Genomic DNA, 20,560 nt, shown 5'->3' on the forward strand with positions numbered 1-20,560 from the left:
GAGTCCCAAGCGGAAGGGACGGAGCTGCTGCCATAATTCACTGCAGTGTGAATCTAGGCTTGAAAATGTTATAGGGTGATTGAATATGGAGTAGTGGGGGAGGGAGAGGACTCTCTCTCTCTCTCCTCTCTCCTCTCTCTCTCTCTCTCTCTCTCTCTCTCTCTCTCTCTCTCTCTCTCTTTCCCTCTCTCCCTCTCCCCTTCAGTGTCTCCACCAATCTCTCCCGAAACTGGCGGAGTTTGCAAAGAAAAAGTTACTTTATTTGCACCTCATTAATTAGACATGCCAGGTCCATTACCTCGGGGGACTTTGCTGCGGTTGAGATTGCACTTCTGAGAGCTGTTTTCTAACAACTCACTCCTAGCCAAAGAATTGAGTGCCAGTTTAATAGATCCTACAGGACTCGAGGATCCGAGAGAAGGATAAACTAAACCAGATGAAGAGACTGTGCTGGAAATCCAATTATCAGTCCTTTTGGACATCTCCATAATCGTTTCTTTTTAAATAAATAAATTGTCGAAAGCTTCCTTGTGTGTAAGGAGGAGTGGGGGAGGAAGAGAAAGAGGGTGAAAGTGAATGCTAAGCAAGAGCGGTATCACACGTCCCGTTATCATACTTTCAGGCGGATAAACCTGTAGTTGTGAATAAAATATATACCATGTTCTGGATTCATCGAGCTGAAGTGGATATTGTTATGAAAGCAACATTTGAGGAGGTTAATCTTGGCTGGTTGGAGTTAAAAAAAGGCAAATATTTCCGTTTGTGCCCTCCTGCCTTTCTCAGCGTTGGCTGTCAATCCACAAGCTTGTTATCCTTACAAGGCATCAGTTTGTTTGGCTGATCTCAGCAAGGTTTTCTTCTGCAAGTAGAACTATAATTGCTATAATCCTACTGTATCATTTGGATCATTGCAGTATTGTTGTTTTCTCTCCCTCCTAACACTGCAATAACGCGCTCCAGTGTTAAATTAGCAGGTTGCAGAAGACCATAAATGAATGAAAGTTTGTTTTAAAAAAATAAATAAAACAACAAAATGGCTTGGCAAAGGCGATATCACATCACAGAGAATCCTCGCATGTAATCAGGACTCATTGTCTTCCCTTCCAATGGTTCCAAAATTGGTCGTCAGACTCCAATGAAGTTTATTTCTATTGTTTAAATATATGTTTTGAAGAGGTTGAGCTTAATTTAAGGGGACCCTAGCAGAACGGTGCTGCTTGAAGCCCATTTCAGCTTTATTTATCTATGTGTATATTGCACAATATATTAAAACATCTCAAATGAAAGTGTTCAAGGTTAACTGTCTCCCAAACACATTTTTCCCAGTATAATGGCACCTAACTGCCACCACCTTATTCTTTATTTCTTGCCAATATAATTTTGAAAATACAATATAAAATTAGCTATCATCATGTAAAGGAAGATTTTTTTTTACATTCACCTCTTCTAGGTAATTATTATTTCCGGTTCTGGTGAAAAACTTCAATTTGCACAATAAACCACAGATTTCTACTCTTACAATCCCCTTTTCCAGCTAGGATTGCCAGTTTTACTTTATTGATTGGAGAAGCAAAGGGAAAAACCCAGAAGTCACGTTCTCAAAGAAAGGGGCAGCACTGGAAAAAAAATTAATAATTACATATCTGAAAGACTTCATATCCTAGGGATCATGAATAACAGTGTTTAATCATGTATAACATTCACATTGAAATGCAATTAATTTGATAAGTTATTAAAAGGCAAGGAAGGACAAAGTGCTTCCCTTTTAAGTTCAGCAAACATCAAATTAAATCAAACTAAAAAAGTTATTTTACTCCTTTCTTATAGTAAGAGACCTAGATTTCTATACTGTTCACTCAAATTATTAATTATTTCTTACTTTGTATTAGTGTTTCTAAAAATAGCCCAAAGGATAATACACCTAGAAACCTTAATCACAAATTCCAGTAAGACACTGATTCAATAAGACTACAGGTTATTTCTCTACCAAATATGTCAGCAAACCTTGTTTCTGGGTGTTTTTCTAATTGCTATGTCTCTAAAGAATGGCAATAACTGAAGAGGGATAAATAGAAAAAGTAAATTCTAGCTTGTTGAAGTTGGTAATTGAATTGTGACAATGAATATTTCGGGGCTGCTGGTTGTAAACTGTGACTGAGGTCAGGCCATTCTCCCTGAGTTAAATGGATTTTCCTCCAGAAATGCATTCTCACTCCAGAAAAGCATTTCGGACACTTGATCAGAAAACTGGAAGGGGAAAAAAAAACAGTAGGAAAAGCAGATGGAAAAGATCCTTTAATACACTCTGAGAAGAAAGACTTGGTGTTCTATCATTGGTTTTCTAAAATCTGGTTAAGGTTTGTTTACAGTGGTCATTAATTAGAAGTCAAAAATGATATTTTAACGATGGTTGATTAAAATAGGAACCTATATTTAATAGAATACCAGAATTTCTCTCTCTCTCTCCCTCCCTCTCTCCCTCTCTCTCTCTCTCTCTCTCTCTCTCCTCTCTCTCTCTCTCTCTCTCTCTCTCTCTTTCTCTCTCTCTCTCTCTCATTGGTAAAACAACAGGTATTAAAGGTCTTCTACTTCGGGTGTAGAACTCATTGGAGTCCCCCAAAACAAAATAAAACAAAAGACTTGTGTTATTTTTTGACATTATTCCTATTGTCGGTTTCTGTCCTTTTCCTGCATATACTTTAGAGAGACACAAAGTTAAGAAGAGAAATAAACCGGGTCTTGTAGATTTCCGATGATCAGTTCTGGCTGGAAAATGGAAAGTAACTAACTCTTCTAGCAAGAAGCTTGGAAGAAATCTTAGAGTGTTCTCAAGTGGGTCCCTTGTTCAGAAGTGAGACCACGTCTTTAGAGTATCAACTTTCGAGACAAGAGAAAGACAATGTGCATTTTTGTGAGTGGTGATGGTTGTTTACCATATAATGAAACAAACCCATTTAAGCTGAAAAGGAGGAAAATCATTTAAGTTGAGAAAGGACAATATAACGTACTAAATGTAAGATGTTATTAATAATGACACCATTGGTCCCTTAGAAACAAGGGAAATAAATTGGGGGCGAGGGTGGTTTAAAGCGGAAATGGGAGTGGGAAGAGGCTTCACCAGGTGTCTCTCAGTCCCAGAAATGCCTCGTACAATCCTGCGTCTGAGATATCTCGACTTCTTCGTCACCCCCCGCGAAGCCCCTCCTCTGTCCTCCTCCCCCTCCCCATCCAGCAGAAACGGCTAAAAGGGTAGAAAACTAAAAATCTTCGGTGTGAGAGGGATAGAGTGCCTTGCAACATCCCCCCGAGGCTGGTGTTGCAGTTATCACTTCATCGCTCTCAAGTTGTATATTAAATACATCTGCCAAACCAGCCGAATGTCTATCACCTATTAGCATCTAAAAGAGTTATCCAGATGTTTATTACAGTGAAAATTCCAATTACGAATCCTTGTATTTTTAAATACTGACTGTATGCAATTCAAGTATAACCCTTTGTAAAAATGCTTCTTCTTTGACACATTGAATGGGGAAAGATGAAAAAGAGGAAAACCCGACATGGATTACCCTTCCCCCCAACCCCTCCTAAAACACCTCCCATCCCACCACACAACCTCCCTCCCCCCCCCCCCCCAGCTTAGTGTTTCCCTCTTTCTTTCCTCTGGGCCCTAAACTATGCCGCAGCAGCCGGAAAGTCTGTGGTAGCTCGGCAGAGGCAAAATAAAATACGAGGGTTGTGTTATCTAGACTTTACAAATTTACATCTTGGTTCAGATCTTGATACTGTGGGTGTGGGACTCTTCGGCGTGTGTGTGTGTGTGTGTGTGTGTGTGTGTGTGTGTGTGCGTGTGTGTGTGTGATATGCTAACTGTCAAAGGTGTTTTCGGAGAAATGCCCCTAGCCCTTGGGGCTTACCATTCTTCCTTGCCCAGGACCCTCATCGATGCCATCAGCTTGTAGTCAGAACAGACGTATCAGTAGGGAAAACTACGGGTCTTCTATTTTAGGCGATAACTACAAGACTGGAACATAGCCCCGTATTGTTCAGAGCTTAATGAGTCTGTTCCTCCACCACCCTCCGTGTCCCAAGCTAACCTTCCATGAGATCTCTGTTCAGTGTGGTCTCAGGTTCCTACAACAATGAATGTAACTTTGGTGCGGGGCGGGGAGCAGGACTTGAGAAGTCGATTGGGGAGGGTAAAAGGAGGGAAATTATATTATAGAGACCTGAAGGAAATCCTGCAGACCTAATAATATTTGGCCTTTCTTCTTCCTTCATCAGGTTTTGAACTCCCAGTTTTTGTTAGCTGCTAAACTTAGTTTTAACAATTTTCCCTCTCCTTACTCCAAACAGGTTAGGAAAACAGCAACAAAAATCAGTAAGCTACGTGTGTTTCGTCTTGTGGATGAAGGATATTACCACTGAAACCTGGAGTTCACGTTGTGTGGATGGTGTGGACGTTGAGACCGACCATAGAGTTCAGCTTCTGCCCACGCCTTAGCTCCTCGACTGCCCATTGTCATCAGCATTAACAGAAACATTTTTTTTTTTAATTGTGCACCTCTACTTAGTGTCCGACACTGAACAAAACGCAGGTACCTTGGCGGCCTTAAGATGCACTGTGTTGGTTATGAGTTCAGCTCTGAAGTGTCATTCCTGTCTCTTGGCCTTCTTCCTACGTCCTCTATCTCTAGCCTCACGAATCCCCAGAGAGACCATAGCATCAGAAACGGCTTTCCCAGATATTAGAGCCGTTAGACGTAGCCTAGAGAGGATGGGGTTCGGTGTGGGAATGATCGGAGCTTCACATAAGGCCTTCGGAAGTTTGGTTTGGTTTTGTTTCGTTTTTAAGAAGGGAGAAGAAAAGAAAGAAAAAAAAGTTCTAAAGGATAGGGCAATGAACTTTCTCATTTGGTGATGGTGGCTGAGGGCGGTCCCTAGGAAATCCATGCCGGGTTTTACTTCTCGCCCCTAGCCTGAAGCTGCCCAGCCTCTGGCGAGAACCAATCAGAGGACGACTCCCAGCACGTGGAGGAGAGGGACTCCGGAGCAAAGCAATTGCTGCTCACTACACTTGTTACTGGTGTCCTGAGCACGAAGAGGGGCGAGTGTGGGAGCCGCCGGAGGGGGGATTAAAACAAGCAGCTTAGGGGGTGGGGCGGGGAAAGCAACAAGGAAAAAAAACCCAAACCCCCAAACCAAAAAAAAAAAAAGCCAGTCATTTCCCCCCCACACACATATCCAGCCAGCCAGCCTTCCGAGAGAGGCAGCAACCTCCCAGCTCGTTACGAAAAGGGGAAAAGCCAAAAACCATGAGCAATCAGTACCAAGAGGAGAGCTGCTCTGAGAGGCCTGAATGCAAAAGTAAATCTCCAACTTTGCTCTCCTCCTACTGCATAGACAGCATCCTGGGCAGGCGGAGTCCCTGTAAAATGAGATTGCTAGGAGCTGCTCAGAGCCTGCCTTCTCTGTCTAGCCGGACAGATCAGGATAAGGTCGCGCAAGGTAAGAAACAATCTTTCAATCCTTCGGACTGCAGATCGCAACAGCCAAAAAAGCCGTTCCCGAAGTGCAATTATTGTAGATTTTGATTTTGTTTTGGGAAGGAGGAAGGGTTGGGAACAGAGGGAGAGGGACTGAGGAAGAAGAGGAAGGTAGATTTATGAGGCCTGTAAACTTTGCTGCCTGCACCCACCCTTTCAGGGACCTATATTTAAAAAAAAGCCTCTGACAGGAGATTTCTCTCTCTATCCAGAGCACAGACAGAGGAGCATTTCTGGTTGTTAGTTGAATGTAGCTGCCTTATTAAAGTAATATATCGGTCGTGTTGGAGAGTGGTGTTGGTGTGCTGGAGAGAAGTCAAAAATGGCAGGTGCTGCCAGGGATCAAATCCTTTAGAGCAAAGACTTGGGGAACCTCAAAGCAGCCGAAGTCTGGGAGTCTGTGAAGAAAAGCAAACAAGGGCGGGGGGATGTCATTCCTCTACCTGAAGCTTCCTTTTCTCACCATCCAATTTTTTTCCTTGCATATGTCTTAGGGACGTTTTAATTGAAGCATTGCAGAAAATGTCTAACTGGGGTGTCCGAAATTTCATCTTGTGGTATTTGAATCACAAGAAAAATGCAGCTTTTCGAGAGGGTCTCTCTCTCTCTCTCTCTCTCTCTCTCTCTCTCTCTCTTTCTCTCTCTCTCTCTCTCTCTCTCTCTCCTTCCTCTCTCTCTCTCTCTTCTCCTTCTTCCCCTCTCTCTATTTTTCTCTTTCTCTCTTTTTCCCCCTCTCCCCACCCCCCAGATGAGGTTCTGCGATTTTCATTCAAACAGTGATTTAAAATGCAGAACAACTATTTTGCAGCGTGGCCTCAAACCTGCTCTGCTCAAGTTTGGAAGTGAGGTGAATCTCTAGACTAGAGGATAGGAAGAAAATCCCCGCAGACTCGAGTCTGACATCTTAAAGTTGATGGTCAAGCCACTGCCCGTGTGCTTCCTTTGGGGAAAAGGAGACTGACTGGGGCGGGGGTGGGTGGGAGAAGAGAAAGAGTCTTTTATTTAAATAAAACTGACTTTCTCCCTTTCTTTTTTTAGCTTGTGGCAGCACCTGTGTCAGGCGCTTCCTCGAAGGGAAAGAGCCCTAAGCAGAATATTTGGCAGGAGCATTCCCTATAACACTCTCCCCTCCACACACCTCCCACCCCCCCACACCCCCATTCTTCCCCACTTCTTTTTAAGGGCGTATTTGCTCTTGGGGAATTTTTCTTGTTTCAATAGAAAGAATTTCGCGCGCCCCTCCCCAACCAGGTTGGCTGGGGAAGGCTCAGGGCTCCCAGAACCTCCAGAGTCTGTCTGCTTCTCCAGCGGCCTCCAGCTGGGGCAGCTCCCCTCTCCCCAGCTCTGCGCCAGCCAAAGATTAGCTGCAGTGCCCCGGGGCCGCTTCGACTTGCTGTAAAAAAGCGAGGTGCCATGTAATTTACAAAGTTTTAAGGTTGTATTTTTTAGGTTGTTTCGGTGCTAGAATGTTTTATCTTTCCCAAAAAAGTTGGGGGCTCAGAAAGAGAATGAATGCACAATGTTCTTTAATAAAGTGGGTGTGTGTGTGTGAGGAAAGAGTGAAGCTGGGAGTCTAAAGCTATGGGCGCCGTGCCAACTGTCCCGTGGCATGTTTTCTAGTGCAACTGGATGAGTAAGGCCTGCCAGCTCCCTCGGTCCTCTTATTTCAATCCCCTACCAACCTACCGGAGGAGGGGGCAACCCAGGAGACTGTGGTTAAGAATTGCACTAGCCGGCTGACAGAACCCCAAACATGATCCCTTCTCTGGCCTCGGTGATTCCAGGGCGTCTTGTCTTATTCCTCTAGGAAAAGGTTTTAGTGGAACGGAGTATTCGAGTGGTGGGAGATCTGAAGATTGAGACAGAGAGGAAATGGGACAGACGGGTGCCTAACTCGCCTTTGGGTGACAGCTGGTAGCTGTGCCTGGGCCACTGACACTGACCCACTGTGTACTTCTCTTTCTCTCCCCGCCCCATCCTCTTTTCTCCCTCTTTGTGTCCCGGCTGTTGGGATGTTGGCCGTCTGTCGGTCTCTCTCCCGTCTTCTTCCTCGTCCGCTTTTTTTCTCTACCCCTTCCTCCCTCCTTCCTCAGCAGGCTCCCCGAAGGGCAGTAGCCCCCAGTTCGAAGCGGAACTTCACCTGCCCCCCAAGCTGAGACGCCTCTACGGTCCGGGAGGGGGCCGCCTTCTGCAGGGAGCGGCGGCGGCGGCGGCGGCGGCAGCGGCGGCGGCAGCTGCAGCGGCGGCCGCGGCGGGCCCTCGCGGGGAGCCCCAGCAGCAGAGGTCTGGAGATAGGCCCGACGGGGCCGGAGCCGGAGCCGGGGTTGGGGCCACCTCCGCCTGGGACACGCTCAAAATCAGCCAAGCGCCGCAGGTCAGCATTAGCCGCAGCAAGTCGTACAGGGAGAACGGGGCCCCCTTCGTGCCACCGCCGCCCGCCCTAGACGAGCTGGGGAGCAAGGGAGGCGCCCCGCACCCCGACGACAGGCTAGGCCAAGTAGCTTCGGCCGCCGCCGCCTCCTCGGGTCCCCCGGGCCCGGAGGACGACGAGGAGGAGCTGCTGGAGGACGAGGAGGAGGACGACGAAGAAGAAGAGCTGCTGGAGGACGACGAGGAGGAGCTCCTGGAGGATGACGGCAGGGGCCTCCTGAAGGAGCCCAGGCGCTGCACCGCCGCCACCGCCGCTGCAGCCGCGGCCGCCGCTGCCGCCGCCGCCGCCGCCGCAGCAGAGGGCGGGGAGCTGTCCCCCAAAGAGGAGCTGCTGCTGCACCCTGGCGAGGACGGCGAGGGCAAGGACGGCGAGGACAGTGTGTGCCTGTCGGCGGGCAGCGACTCCGAGGAGGGCCTGCTCAAGAGGAAGCAGCGGCGTTACCGCACCACCTTCACCAGTTACCAGCTGGAGGAACTGGAGCGCGCTTTCCAAAAAACCCATTACCCCGACGTTTTCACCAGGTACTGCAATCTCTCCCCGAACTGCCCCCCCCCCCCGCCCTATACACACACACACACACACACACACACACACACACCGCAGACACACACTCCACAAATACACACACACACACACACACACGCCACAGACATACATCAACAGCTCAGACGGCCACGGGAAAGGAGATGTCTAGGAGGTAGAGACAGACAGACGTACAAATAGACAAGCACGTAGGCAGGAATAGGTACGTGGACCTACCATTCTCGGCAATATTTACAGTAGTGATCCTCCTGGGAAGAAGACTATGCTTAAGAGCGAGAGCAAGCACCACAGCGGTTAGGGACAGGGCCCGTGCACTATTTGCGGGTGTCTCCCGGCCTTCGCTCCAGGACTTACTTACAGAACTTCCCCAAACTCCTGCCCCTTCTCCAGTCCCCCTCCACCACCACACGCCCCTGTGCCCCCTCTGTGGATTTCTACTCACCCCCCTCCCTTCGGTCCCACTATTATCTCAAAGGGATCAAATTTTGATGGGACGATCTCTGTCCTCCCATCACCAAGTCCAATTTCCTTTTCTTTTCTAAATTACTTTGGAAAAGCAGCTTGCCTACCCAGACCAGACAGCGCTCCTCTGTCTGACAGACTTGCAGACAAATAGATTCACAACGACCACATACCCAAAGGACCGGCCAAACTTTCCCGTTCTAGACTCAGGCTATATTTGCTGCATACTTCTTCGGTCTAGAGCAGGTAGTGCTGGCTCTGGTGAGGTCTACAACAAATCCTGATCTATTTTCGTCTGCCTTCCTGAACCCCCTTCATATTCACAGACGAGCCTGTGGGATATCAGTTACAGTATTCCCAGCGGACTTGAGAGCCCTACCCCTACAGGAAAGTCCTTTAAAAAGATCAAAGTATTCTGATTTGAGGACTCCCAAAATATGTATCTGAGTAAAAACCAGGAGCCATGCGAGGTTTTATATATGTATGCTTGCCTACAGTCTGAATTTGTGTTTAATTAATGTGCTGAACAAGAATGTTTAGATATGTATGCGTGACAAATCGTGGGCATTGCATTCCACATATAAAGTTGACACAAAATTTTAAGTGGTGGGAAAATGTATCCAGTTATGTTGAAGATTTATGGATCGGAATATGTTACACTGTAGCAGACTTACTTTAATTTTTTTTTAAATGTGTATTCAAGAGGCAGGGAGAGAAAGCATGCACCGTGCTAATTCAGTTAATCTGGAAAAGTTGATTCCCGATTTGGGAGGTATGCTGTAGCATCCTTCTTTACCCCAGTTCAAAGCTCAGTTGGTTTCTAGCCCGCTCTTACTGGGGGAAAGCCAGGGTCAGGAGGAAATATTAGCCAGTTGGGGACAGAGAGAAAGAAAGATAAGCAAGGGTGTCGGAGCAGTGCAAACATGTTTAGAGAACTACTTGACAAGCTTAAACCAGCTACTTCACGGAGGACTTAAGCTTTTTAATTTGAATTTTAAAAGGGAAAAATGACCAGTCCTTTAAAGCAGAGAACATACTGTGAATACTTCAGCGTCTAGCATGGACTTCAAATTACCATTGATCTTGCGTTCTAAAATTCTCTCCCAACAGGATGCAGAAAATAGCGGATTTCATAGTGGGAGGAGGGCTAAACTTGGCCTTCCCGATCCTCCACCCAGCCTCCTCCTTCACCTTTTTTTTAAGTGAATAAACTTTAAAATAGATGTTCAAAATCCAATACTCATTAGGTCACTATGTGACAATGCCGTATATTATAAATGAATACAAGTTAAGAATTAAAAAGGGAAATGAAGCCCATCGAGTTGGATTCAGTGTCCACCTCTTTTTTCATATTTCCCTCAAGAGAATCAGATGGAGGGGAACATTGCCATCCCCCCCAAACTCACTTCTACCCCACCCTTCTCTATTAAAGAGAGTCTTTTGATCTAGCTGGGAAAGACTTGGTTTAGACAGCCGGCTGGAGGGAAAGGGAAGCTCGAAACAGATTTAGCTTCCCCTATGCTGAAGGCTTTGAAAGAAACTTTCAGGTGAGGCCTAGTGACCAGCAAAGAGCAGCTTCCCTCAGTCCTGGGTCCCAATGCTCAGCTAACTCTTTCATATTATCGAAGGAAGATCCAATTATATTCTGAGCTCTCAGATTTTCATAAACAGATTGTGAGAAGTTTTACAACATCTTAATGGTTTCCTATTTGTCTTAATTGTTGCTGTAATAACTGAAATGAGGAGGTACAGTTTCAGCTAAATTGACTTCCTCTGTGATGTGCAGAGTTTATGGTGGGCATTTGAAAAAAGGAGGCACACAGTATTTTTTAATCGAAAAATTGACCCCACTGATCCTTTAATAAGCTTAACATAACTCCAGAAGGTAATGGGGATTGTGATCTAATGGAAAGAAGAGGAAGGGAGAGGGAGATAGTGAGCATGTAAAATTCAGAAAACAAGAGAGGAGAGACAGAAGGAGTGGAGATAGGGAGAGAGTGTGACAGAGACACAGACCACTGAAAAAAAAAGCTTAAGATAAATGCCCCGCTGCATTTTCTCACTGATGCAGTGCCCCAAGTATTAAATTGACTTTTAAAAAACCTAGTATTGTGCTCTCTACCAACAAAACATTAAGAAGGAACATGGGCTAAGAATTTCACATGATCATATGTCTGACTGACAAAGTAAAGAATACTTGTATGGGGGGAAAACACCAGTGTGCTTTACCTTATATAAACTTAGAAAGTACATTAAGGATCATATCTGGACTCATCTCTCCAAAAAAAAATCCTACACCTAGCAATGTGTGGTTATGATTGTGCAAACCTTATCATCTATTCTAAAGACTAGTTTTAGTAGCAAAAGAGGGTGAATATGAGCTTATGTTTTTGATCTTAAGGTTTTTGCAAGTAAAGCAAGGTGTGTTTGCTAACTAATCCCCAGGTAGGGATCAGTGAAAGACTATAGTTTAGTGGTGCAGTGGGTCCAAGGTCTATGGGTGAGTGCATCTCAATACATTGATCTCTGTGTTTGTGTGTTGTTTCCTTCTCAGGGAAGAGTTGGCCATGAGATTGGATCTGACGGAAGCCCGAGTACAGGTGAGTTCCCTAGGGTCTATCCTCCAGGAATGGGATAAAACTGTATTTGTGGTTAGGATAAGGTATTAAAGGACAGCGGAGAGGAGAGGAGGGGGGGTAGAGATGTGCTTTTCTCCTCCAATACAGTCTGGAGGTCTAGCCACATAGATTAGGACAAAATTTTGTGGGCCCTGTCAGGGGCGGCAAAACTCGGTCTCTAAAGGTTGTACTGAAATCAGGAGTCCAGCTTAAAATATAAACATCTATCCTCTCCATATGTGTATATATGTATGTGTGTATAGATATATAGACGTGTACGTATATGTATACATATATAACACAATTTCTATATGAAATTCAAAGTCAAATCACCCTAAAGGAACAAATGGGGGGGGGGGGCGAAGAGAGAGAGGGAGAGGGAGAGGGAGAGGGAGGAAAATGGAGGAAGCTCAAGGAACAGAGAAGAGGTTTCAAACATCCCAGGCTGCTTGGCACTTCGGGAGCCTAGCTTTAGCCCCGATACCTAACAATCCGCTGGCGCAAACTTACTCTGATTGAAATAATCGGGCAGAATGTGGATTTGGTTGTTAGACGAATCCGCTCAGCTCCAAGCAGGTATTTGGCTGCGATTAAGTCTCCAATCGGGCTTCATAAAAGCCCACTTAGTGCTAGAACAAACAGGGCCATTTGAAGGCAAAATGCTGTTTGATTTCCCCTCCGCCTGCACAAGGAGCTGGCTAATGCTATTTGATTTCCCATTTTTATAGCAATAAGCCCGCATTGATCTAATAGTGAGCGAGTGCAATGCTATTAAAGGTGTTTGCAGCCCCATACCAGAGTGCATTTCCTAACCCAAGCTTCATAACCAAAGAGACGATAAACATTGGGATGCCCTGATTGCCAACAGAAAACAGATGTCTCTGGGTCTGAAGCTAAGCAAATCACTTTACAGTTAAAATCGAGCGCTGATAAAGCATAATAAATTCCATATGGCTCATTTAATACACAACAGCTTCTTGCATTAGAGGGGTTAATGATGAGATCTGTCCCCTCCTTTCTGTTGACACATTTCTCCATTGTCAAACAGAGATGTGACAGCAAATCAGTATTTTCAGCTCAGGGGAACAAGTCGTGGGAAAGTTAAATAACTTTTAAAAAGAAAGAAAGAGTCCCCCCACCCCTCCTTTCTCCTTTCCCCCTATTCACTGGAGGAGATGTAATTAAGTGAATATGAATTATTAGAGTCCCTTAGTTTACCTCTGGGTGTACTCAGAGGTATTAATTCAATAATGAGGAATTGCAGTAGGGACATCTTGATAATTGAGGTTGAGAGAGGCAATAAAATCGAGTTGGGAAAGATTTTCACTTTCTTTAAGGACATTTTGTCTCTTCTGTACAACTTGGCTTCCTTTATTCCTTCAATTGCAACAAAGATATCGCTGTTTTTCTTCAAATAGAAATCACACTCAAAACAGAAAATATCATGCATAAAAATCATCTCCACCTTTCACAGATAAGACTGCATTATTTTGTCTATTTCCTCAAGCTTTCAGGAGTTGTGATTAAAAAAAAAAGATGAAAAACATGCAAGAAATTTTCCTTCACAGCACCATTTGAAAAGATCAATTTATTCTCGCTGCTGATTTTTCTTACTGAATAATTATAACGGCTGTTTAAAAGTCAAGGCAAGCTTAGAATCTGGGGTATCTACAACTTAAGCTCTCAACCTGCATTTGACAACCTTGCATATTTTTTGTAGGGGCAGAGAAATATAACTTCCATTTGGTATTTTGTAGTATTTCTTCATGCCATTTTGTACATACATAGCCTGGATTTGGAATTCCTTAATTTTTTAGACATTTGTCGGGATGCTGTTCTATGATTTAACTCTTAAAGCTTTCATGGGCCCCAGCAGATCTTGGGAATGTGGGTGTACTGAATAGATTACACAAAAAGTCATTTGATGCTATTGGGAATTATTTTTAGAATGTTGTTAGCTGCAGCAAGTATTTCAGGTAAAGATCTCTAATTAGGCTGCTTTCTATTACTAAATAGAAAGATATTTTATGTTAAGAACATCACCAAATCATACCATCTTACTTGAATAATGTATGTTCAATCTATATCTTATAGGAAATATGAATACTTTAAAGATTTGGAAAAGTGCACATTGTTATATTTTGCATGTCTATTTACTATAGGTATGTATAAGTCCAGTATGTAGTGAACTGAATGTGTTTGTGTTCCTAACACACGCATGTGGATTAGAAACATACTTTGCTTTATGGAGCAGTTCATTTCAGGTGCTGCAGACAAGTTGATTAGCTTGCTTTCATTACGTGGCCTCTTCTCCACACCCAGCATACACACTGCTGAATGTCCCCCTTTTAAGTAATGAAGATGGAGTTGAGAATCTTAGTACCGTATAAACCTGATGTAGTTGAATATAACCACTGGTATGGAGTACAGTTGTTTTTGCCCATTGTGGACATTCCAAAAACTGCAAATTTATTTTCTTTTTAAACTGGAGAACGAAGTAATCTGTTCAGAAAAAAACCCAACACAGTAGAGTAGCATTTGTTTACTGTGCTTTCCCTGCTTTTCTGATTTCATAAAACCATGCCTTCTTTCTCTCTCCAGATATGGCGCAGAACAGTCTTGTATTTTTAAGTCAAAGCACAATATGATTATGAAATCAAGACTAGAGGTAAAAGTGAGGTAGGAGGAAGAAAGGGATAGTGCCCAGTCCCAAAAGAGAATCTGAGGCAGAGAAGAACACATAGCTGGCTTAAAGCACCCTTCCAAGCAGACAGACAAAAGAGTCATTCACCAGAGGTTTGTTTTGGGGTTGTAGGTCTGGTTCCAGAACCGACGGGCCAAGTGGCGAAAAAGGGAGAAAGCTGGAGCTCAGACTCACCCTCCAGGTTTGCCTTTTCCTGGTCCTCTCTCAGCAACCCACCCCCTCAGTCCATACCTGGATGCCAGCCCTTTCCCTCCTCATCACCCAGCTCTGGACTCAGCCTGGACTGCTGCTGCAGCTGCAGCTGCTGCTGCCTTTCCCAGTCTACCTCCTCCACCTGGCTCTGCAACTTTGCCACCAAGTGGGACTCCACTAGGCCTCAGCACTTTCTTGGGTGCAGCAGTATTCCGGCATCCAGCCTTCATCAGCCCTGCATTTGGAAGGTAATGTTATTCATCTTATGCTTTTAAACACATACGTTTAAAACATTCAAGAAGGGGAAAAAAACCTCCAGTATCTAAAGGACTGACAATCGGGGAGGTTAAGAGGTAAGGGGAATAGAATGGTGAGAGAGAAAGGGGAAAAAATGAAAACATTACTTATTAGTCCTTTACCAAAGCTTGATAGAAGAAGATCTCTTATCAGGAAGACAGTCTTGCTGACTTTATGTTTTATGGCTAATAATTGTATTCTCATGTATCATGTATCATTCTAAGGTATCACTATAGAATAGTGCCAACAACCGGTGATAGAGGGACGGAAGAGAGAGATGGGAGAGCAAAACCCATGCTGGTGATCCCTCCTCTAGATGAGAGTTCATCTAGTTCATCAGCATGGCAGACCAAGAGAGGAACAAGGACTTAGGTTCAAGAGAAGCTGATCTGAGGCTTTGTGTGGCTAACACTGAGGTCACACATTCTCAGTGTCCTAAAGTTGAATCCTTCTTGTCACTCAAGTGACCGGCTGTTAAAGCTGCATCCCTGCATGTTGCACCTGAATCAAACAGTGGTACAAGACAAGGAAATAAAAGAAATAACTCATCTTACATTATAGCTCCCTTTCTTTAAATGAACATCAAATGATGAAATAAAAGTCTGTAGTTAATCACACAGACAAAGAAACAAAGGAAGGATGTATTAAGTTGGGAAGTGCAGTGAAAATAAAACTGAATGTAGCTGCAATGATCTCTCTTTAAGAGAACAAAGAAATAATAGATTCATCCAACTGAGCAGCCACTTAACAAAAAAAAAAATCATCTCATGGAGGGGGAAAAACCAAATTCCAAGTAAAATTAGTTTCTTCATACAAACCAATGAAATTAACCAGATTGTGCATCAAATTGCAGTCAGTGACTCAATTTACCTAATGGAACAAGTGATGTTACAGTTCTGTCACGCCCCCTGCATGGAGGCATGATTTCACACTTTATCAGCTCTCCTGCAGCATTAATGCCTGCTTCGACTATTTTCCCTTTGACAACAAATTGAAAAGTGAATTGTGAAAAGCTTACTAGCAACAGCTTGGATAATGGGCTGTAAGATTAAAATAGGCAAGGGGGGGCAGGGGATAAGGTAAGGGGGTAGGTTGGAGAGGGAGGAGGAGGAGCACTGGATTTCCTCAAACAAAGCAGTATTTTCTGACTCCTTCCTTAAGGCAGTGATTTAAGGGTGGAAAACTCGAAGCAAGGTGCCAACAGCATGGAACAAACTCATCGTTCAGGAGGGAGGCCAGCCCAAGAACCAGGCATCCTTTGGGAGGTTGGGGAGAGAGGCCAGCTCTGGCTTTGGTTCCTCTCAGCTACCAACCCTGCCTTCCACTTTCCATGCCAAGGCAAAGGAGAAGCAGGAGGCGACTGCTCTGTGGTGGCCAATGCCCAGGCTTAGCAAGCTGAGGCTGAGCTATAAGGCCCCATTGCTTTTAGAAGGACCATAGTTCAGTTCCTAGCAGTGATGATGTCAATAATCACCTCCTTGGTTAATGGAGAGTCTGTGCATCTTCATGTGCCAGTCAAGGGGGTCACTCCCTCTCTTCAGCACCACTGCTCTGGGGAGAGAAGTCAGGCAAACTAGAGGGAAGGCATTTAAAAGATTGTGTCATTGAGCTGGGATGCTAGGTTGCTGGCTAGTAATTGGCATTCCACTGTGAGGAAATCAACAGGCATACCACCTCCTGCAGGGAATGGGCATCAGGGCTAAGGAGCCGATAGACACACCGGGCACCAGGGACTTCGGAGTCTTTCTCGGGAGAAAGACAACATAGACATTCATTGGTGGGAAGGAGGAAAAAATAAAAACAAAGCCAAAGCATAACAGAGCGTAACCCCAACTGCAAAGTCTTCTCTTTCCCCTCTTCTTCCTGATCTTCTCTTCCCATCACATCCTCTCTTCCTCCTGCCTTTCCTCACTCCCTTTCTCCCCCTTTGTTTCTTCCTCTTCTCTTTCCTGTTCTCCCCTGCTCTCTCCTTCCTCCCTCTCCTAAATGCTGGATCATCATGAGAAAGCATTTGGCTTTGAAATCTCTACCTCTATTCAGCATAAATCATAGTATCAGCTCTGCTCTTGACAGGGTACTCTCCCGAACAAGCCTGTCACCAATAACTTGGATAAAATGAGACTTTAACAAAATCTTCTGGATGCCAACGTTGAGATTTTGCAACAGGTCTTCTGCCCCCTCAGCCTCTGACCGAATTCTCACAATACACACACAAAAAAAGCCACATTGTTCACACTTCAAGCTCTGAATGCATTGAACACTTACTAAAGGGAGTTCATTAAGAAAAGAAAAAATTCAAAAGAGGGGGGAAAGGATGCATGTATGTATGTGGCAATACCTAAACACTCCTGCGTCTACTTTCGTCGCAGGCTCTTTTCCACGATGGCTCCTCTGACTAGCGCTTCCACCGCTGCCGCCCTCCTGAGACAGCCCACTCCCGCGGTGGATAGCGGGGTGCAGTCAAGTGCGCTCTCGGACCCCGCCACAGCTGCCGCGGACAGACGGGCTTCAAGCATAGCAGCTCTGAGGCTGAAAGCAAAAGAACACGCCGCCCAGCTGACACAGCTCAATATCCTCCCTGGGAACAGCACAGGGAAAGAGGTGTGTTAAAACCCGCCCCAGCACCACCACCGGTAATCAGAATAAAAGGTCACCTCAAATAGCACCAATCAAGACCAAATGCTAAAAAGAGGACCAGCAAACTAAGACGTTGGAGAGGTTCTCGAGTTAGGAACTTGGAGAAAGAAAGCATCCTTTGCTACAGTGCTCTCCTGGGTAAACCAACACTAACAGCTCCTGAATAGCAAATTCCTTGGCTGGTACCTTTTTTCCTCCCCTTAAATGTCCAACCTGCTGATTCGTTTTTTCATCTCTCTCTCTCGCTCTCTCTCTCTTAAAATGACGTCATAATGTAAAATGTATTTTGAGTCGCCGTCTTACTATGTTTTGGTTTTTTTCTCCCTGGATTCCACGTATGATATTTAGTGTGTGTGCTTTTTAAAGGTTGGATTCTTTCCCTTCCTGTTCTTCCCTCCCGATCTTTTAAAAATCACACCTTGACCCACTGAGTTTTCTCAACCAAGGATGCTTCCAGGGCAGAAAGAGTTAATTTGATGCTGTATGATAACCAGTGCACTTAAAGGGAAGGGGTATCTTTTTCTTGTTCTATTCTTTATCACTACACCAACCAAGGTTTTTATATCAAACCAAAGGGAAATACACTGCTAGAATATGGACTGTTTAAGTCACTAAACTGTGATTATTGATTCTGTACATACCATTGTTATAAAAAAAGAACAGAGCTTTGTATATTTGAAATGTTATAAAGCAGTTGCACTCAGTGTAGCGTTGTAAAAGTTTGTCCTTCTGTAGATTCTTATTGTGTTGTAGATATGATAGGGTTCCTAGACAAATATTTATGTACACAGACCCTTTATTTAACTTATTAACTGTAGAGGTTCCAGAAACCTTCAAAAAGGCAATGGTACAGTACTTTTGTGTAATGTTGTTCTTGTCCTCACTTTTCCTTGCTATCCGATGGAGAAGTGCCACACTCAGAAAATAAAAAAAATCTATATATGTTTAACAAAAGAGAGTGTGAAAAATGCATTCAGGAACACCGCACTAGGCGAATCACCTTATTGTAGAGGGCAACCGAAGACTCACTCAGGTGGTGGTGCGTTTAACAGAATGTTTAATCACTGGGGATGTGCCCTAGAATGAATATGTAATTTTTCCTCCTGGCAGTGGTTGGGCTCATGTGTTGGTATTCGTTTAAGCATTTTAAAGAAAACGGAGGCTTTTCGCATGAAATAGAGGGAAGTTGTCTCACTGAAGGTACCACTTGCTCTCTCAAGGCTGTGCTTGGAAGTGTATACCCAAGAGATGACAGGTAAAAGGGCAGATTGAGAAGCTGGGGAGCTCACTTCCGAGAGGGTGTTATACTTGTGTATGTGTGTGCGTGCGCTAGTGAGTGTGGATGCCTCTAGAAAGAGAGGGAGGGAAGAGGGGCACACAGGAGAGAGGTAGAGGGAGGAAAAAGATGTATGAACTTGGCAGCTCTCTAATGGCATAATTGCGATGCTATCTGGGAAACACTGATCCAAGGAAAGGTGTGCGTGTGTGTGTGGAAACGTGTTTGATTTACTATTGGTTACCAATCTATGGCAGCCCCTCTGACAGCGTGGTGCGCCTCTTTAATGATTAGAGGGCGATGGGAAAGGGAAGAAGAGCTTAATTAGTTTCAATTTGCAGTAATTAGTGCACCGGACCTTTGGGGGGGAGGGGCAAGAAGGGGGTTGATGTTCCGTGACTAACCTGAGTTGACATCTTCTTTGAGCTTTGGTTAAGTCCTGCCGGGTTACTCTGGTCCCCTGCTTTTCTAAGCGCCTGCTTTAATGCGGAGTGGAAATCTGTACCCAACTCTGGCAGGATGGAGTGTGACTCTAGGGCAAGCTGGGCAAATGACTTCTCTCCCATTTCTAATCTATATCCTTGAACATTCCATCTGGAGAGGACTGATGTGTAGATTTTGGAGTGTAGGTTTAAAGTGGGGTGGGCGAAGTTTCCTCATCCTAGCTTGTCCTCAAGGCTACATACTCTCCTCAGGGGAGCTGCAGAGGTAAGCCTACCTAGCAAGCCTTTTCCAGTCTTCCGTTAACTACCGTCAAGGAACACAGACACTCGCGCTCCTTTAGTCTTGGGCTTACTCTTAGGAAAGTGACTAGCTTCGGTTTTGCTGAGATTCACTTGGCATCTTGGAATTGAACTTCATCGCGAGCCATAAAAACTCAGTAAAAAGGCTGGAAAGAATAAAGGGTCAAAGAATCGTGGAGTGGCTTATAACAGAAAACTGGAGGAAAACGGAGAAGGAGATAGCGCGAGTAGGGAGAGAACATTGGGGAAGAGGGGTTGCTAAGGAGAGGGGGGGTCGTGGGGAGGAGGGGGTGGAGAGAGAAGGGTGATGATGGAACGAGCAATGAGCGATGATGGGTCACTCAATGGAGGACCATATTTCGCTCTAGAGAACCTCGGTACCTTTGTAGCGGGGTGGGAAACGGAATTCTCTGTCGTACAAGTTCCTCCTCCTCTCTCACCCCTCCCTTCAATTACCGCAGAGGTAGGAGGAGCCTAAGGGACCTTAGTACAGGATATCGTGGGGGAAGGAAGTGTTCGTGGAATGCCACTTTCTCTGCCCTCCCAAACTTAAATGCCTGTCTTTGGCATATCCCATTCCAAGCGAATGACAGAGAACTGGAGGGGTAAGAGGAGGAGACCGCAGGCTTCTCTCATCAGCCGTGATACCTTGGTGGCTCCCCACCCCCACCCCCGGGCCAAAGACCCCAGAATGTTTATGGGGACTGTAAGGGGACACTCCGTTTTATGGTTAATATAAATTTTCCTGGGATTTTGCCTTTTTGTTTAGTCAGGATTCCGCTGCTCTCCCCCTCCTCCCCCTTCCCTTCTAAGCTGCCAATTGGATGGTATACGAGTAACAGTACCATTCTTCCTGTTAATGAACTCTTTTCTAAGTCATTTTTTCTCATTTGACCCTTCCATGGAGCAGAGGCAAATTGCGTGAAATTACCTCCAAGGATTACATTTATTACTAGCCAATGAGAGCTCCTCGCCTTGTTTTACAAACTCTTAATCCGATGTCATTCTGATGCCGCAAACAAGCCGGATCCAAGACCTCTTATTCTTTCAACTTTCTCCAGCTGGAGGGACCTCCTTCTGCACTTAATATTCTCCATAAATATCACACGCTAAA

At 44.9% G+C, this 20,560-nt stretch overlaps 1 protein-coding gene across 1 annotated transcript; it reads left to right on the forward strand.

Annotated features, from left to right (window-relative positions):
* Positions 1-5,312: 5,312 nt before the first annotated feature.
* On the forward strand, positions 5,313-17,664 carry ARX (aristaless related homeobox). Its single transcript, XM_036747031.1, has 5 exons — positions 5,313-5,505; positions 7,640-8,495; positions 11,534-11,579; positions 14,413-14,741; positions 17,160-17,664. Exons 1-5 carry the CDS (start codon positions 5,313-5,315, stop codon positions 17,398-17,400), a joined length of 1,665 nt encoding a protein of 554 aa, XP_036602926.1. The 3' UTR covers positions 17,401-17,664.
* Positions 17,665-20,560: the final 2,896 nt, after the last annotated feature.

The sequence above is a fragment of the Trichosurus vulpecula genome, chromosome 2, assembly GCF_011100635.1.
Source record: "Trichosurus vulpecula isolate mTriVul1 chromosome 2, mTriVul1.pri, whole genome shotgun sequence".
Taxonomy (NCBI): domain Eukaryota; kingdom Metazoa; phylum Chordata; class Mammalia; order Diprotodontia; family Phalangeridae; genus Trichosurus; species Trichosurus vulpecula.

What these genes read in the sequence shown, in the direction of transcription:
- ARX (XM_036747031.1), top strand. Translation starts at nt 5,313, where the DNA reads ATGAGCAATCAGTACCAAGAGGAGAGCTGCTCTGAGAGGCCTGAATGC. An exon ending in TACCCCGACGTTTTCACCAG is followed by an intron (nt 8,496 to 11,533) that starts GTACTGCAATCT and finishes TTTCCTTCTCAG; the next exon opens with GGAAGAGTTGGCCATGAGAT. An exon ending in ATCAGCCCTGCATTTGGAAG is followed by an intron (nt 14,742 to 17,159) that starts GTAATGTTATTC and finishes CTTTCGTCGCAG; the next exon opens with GCTCTTTTCCACGATGGCTC.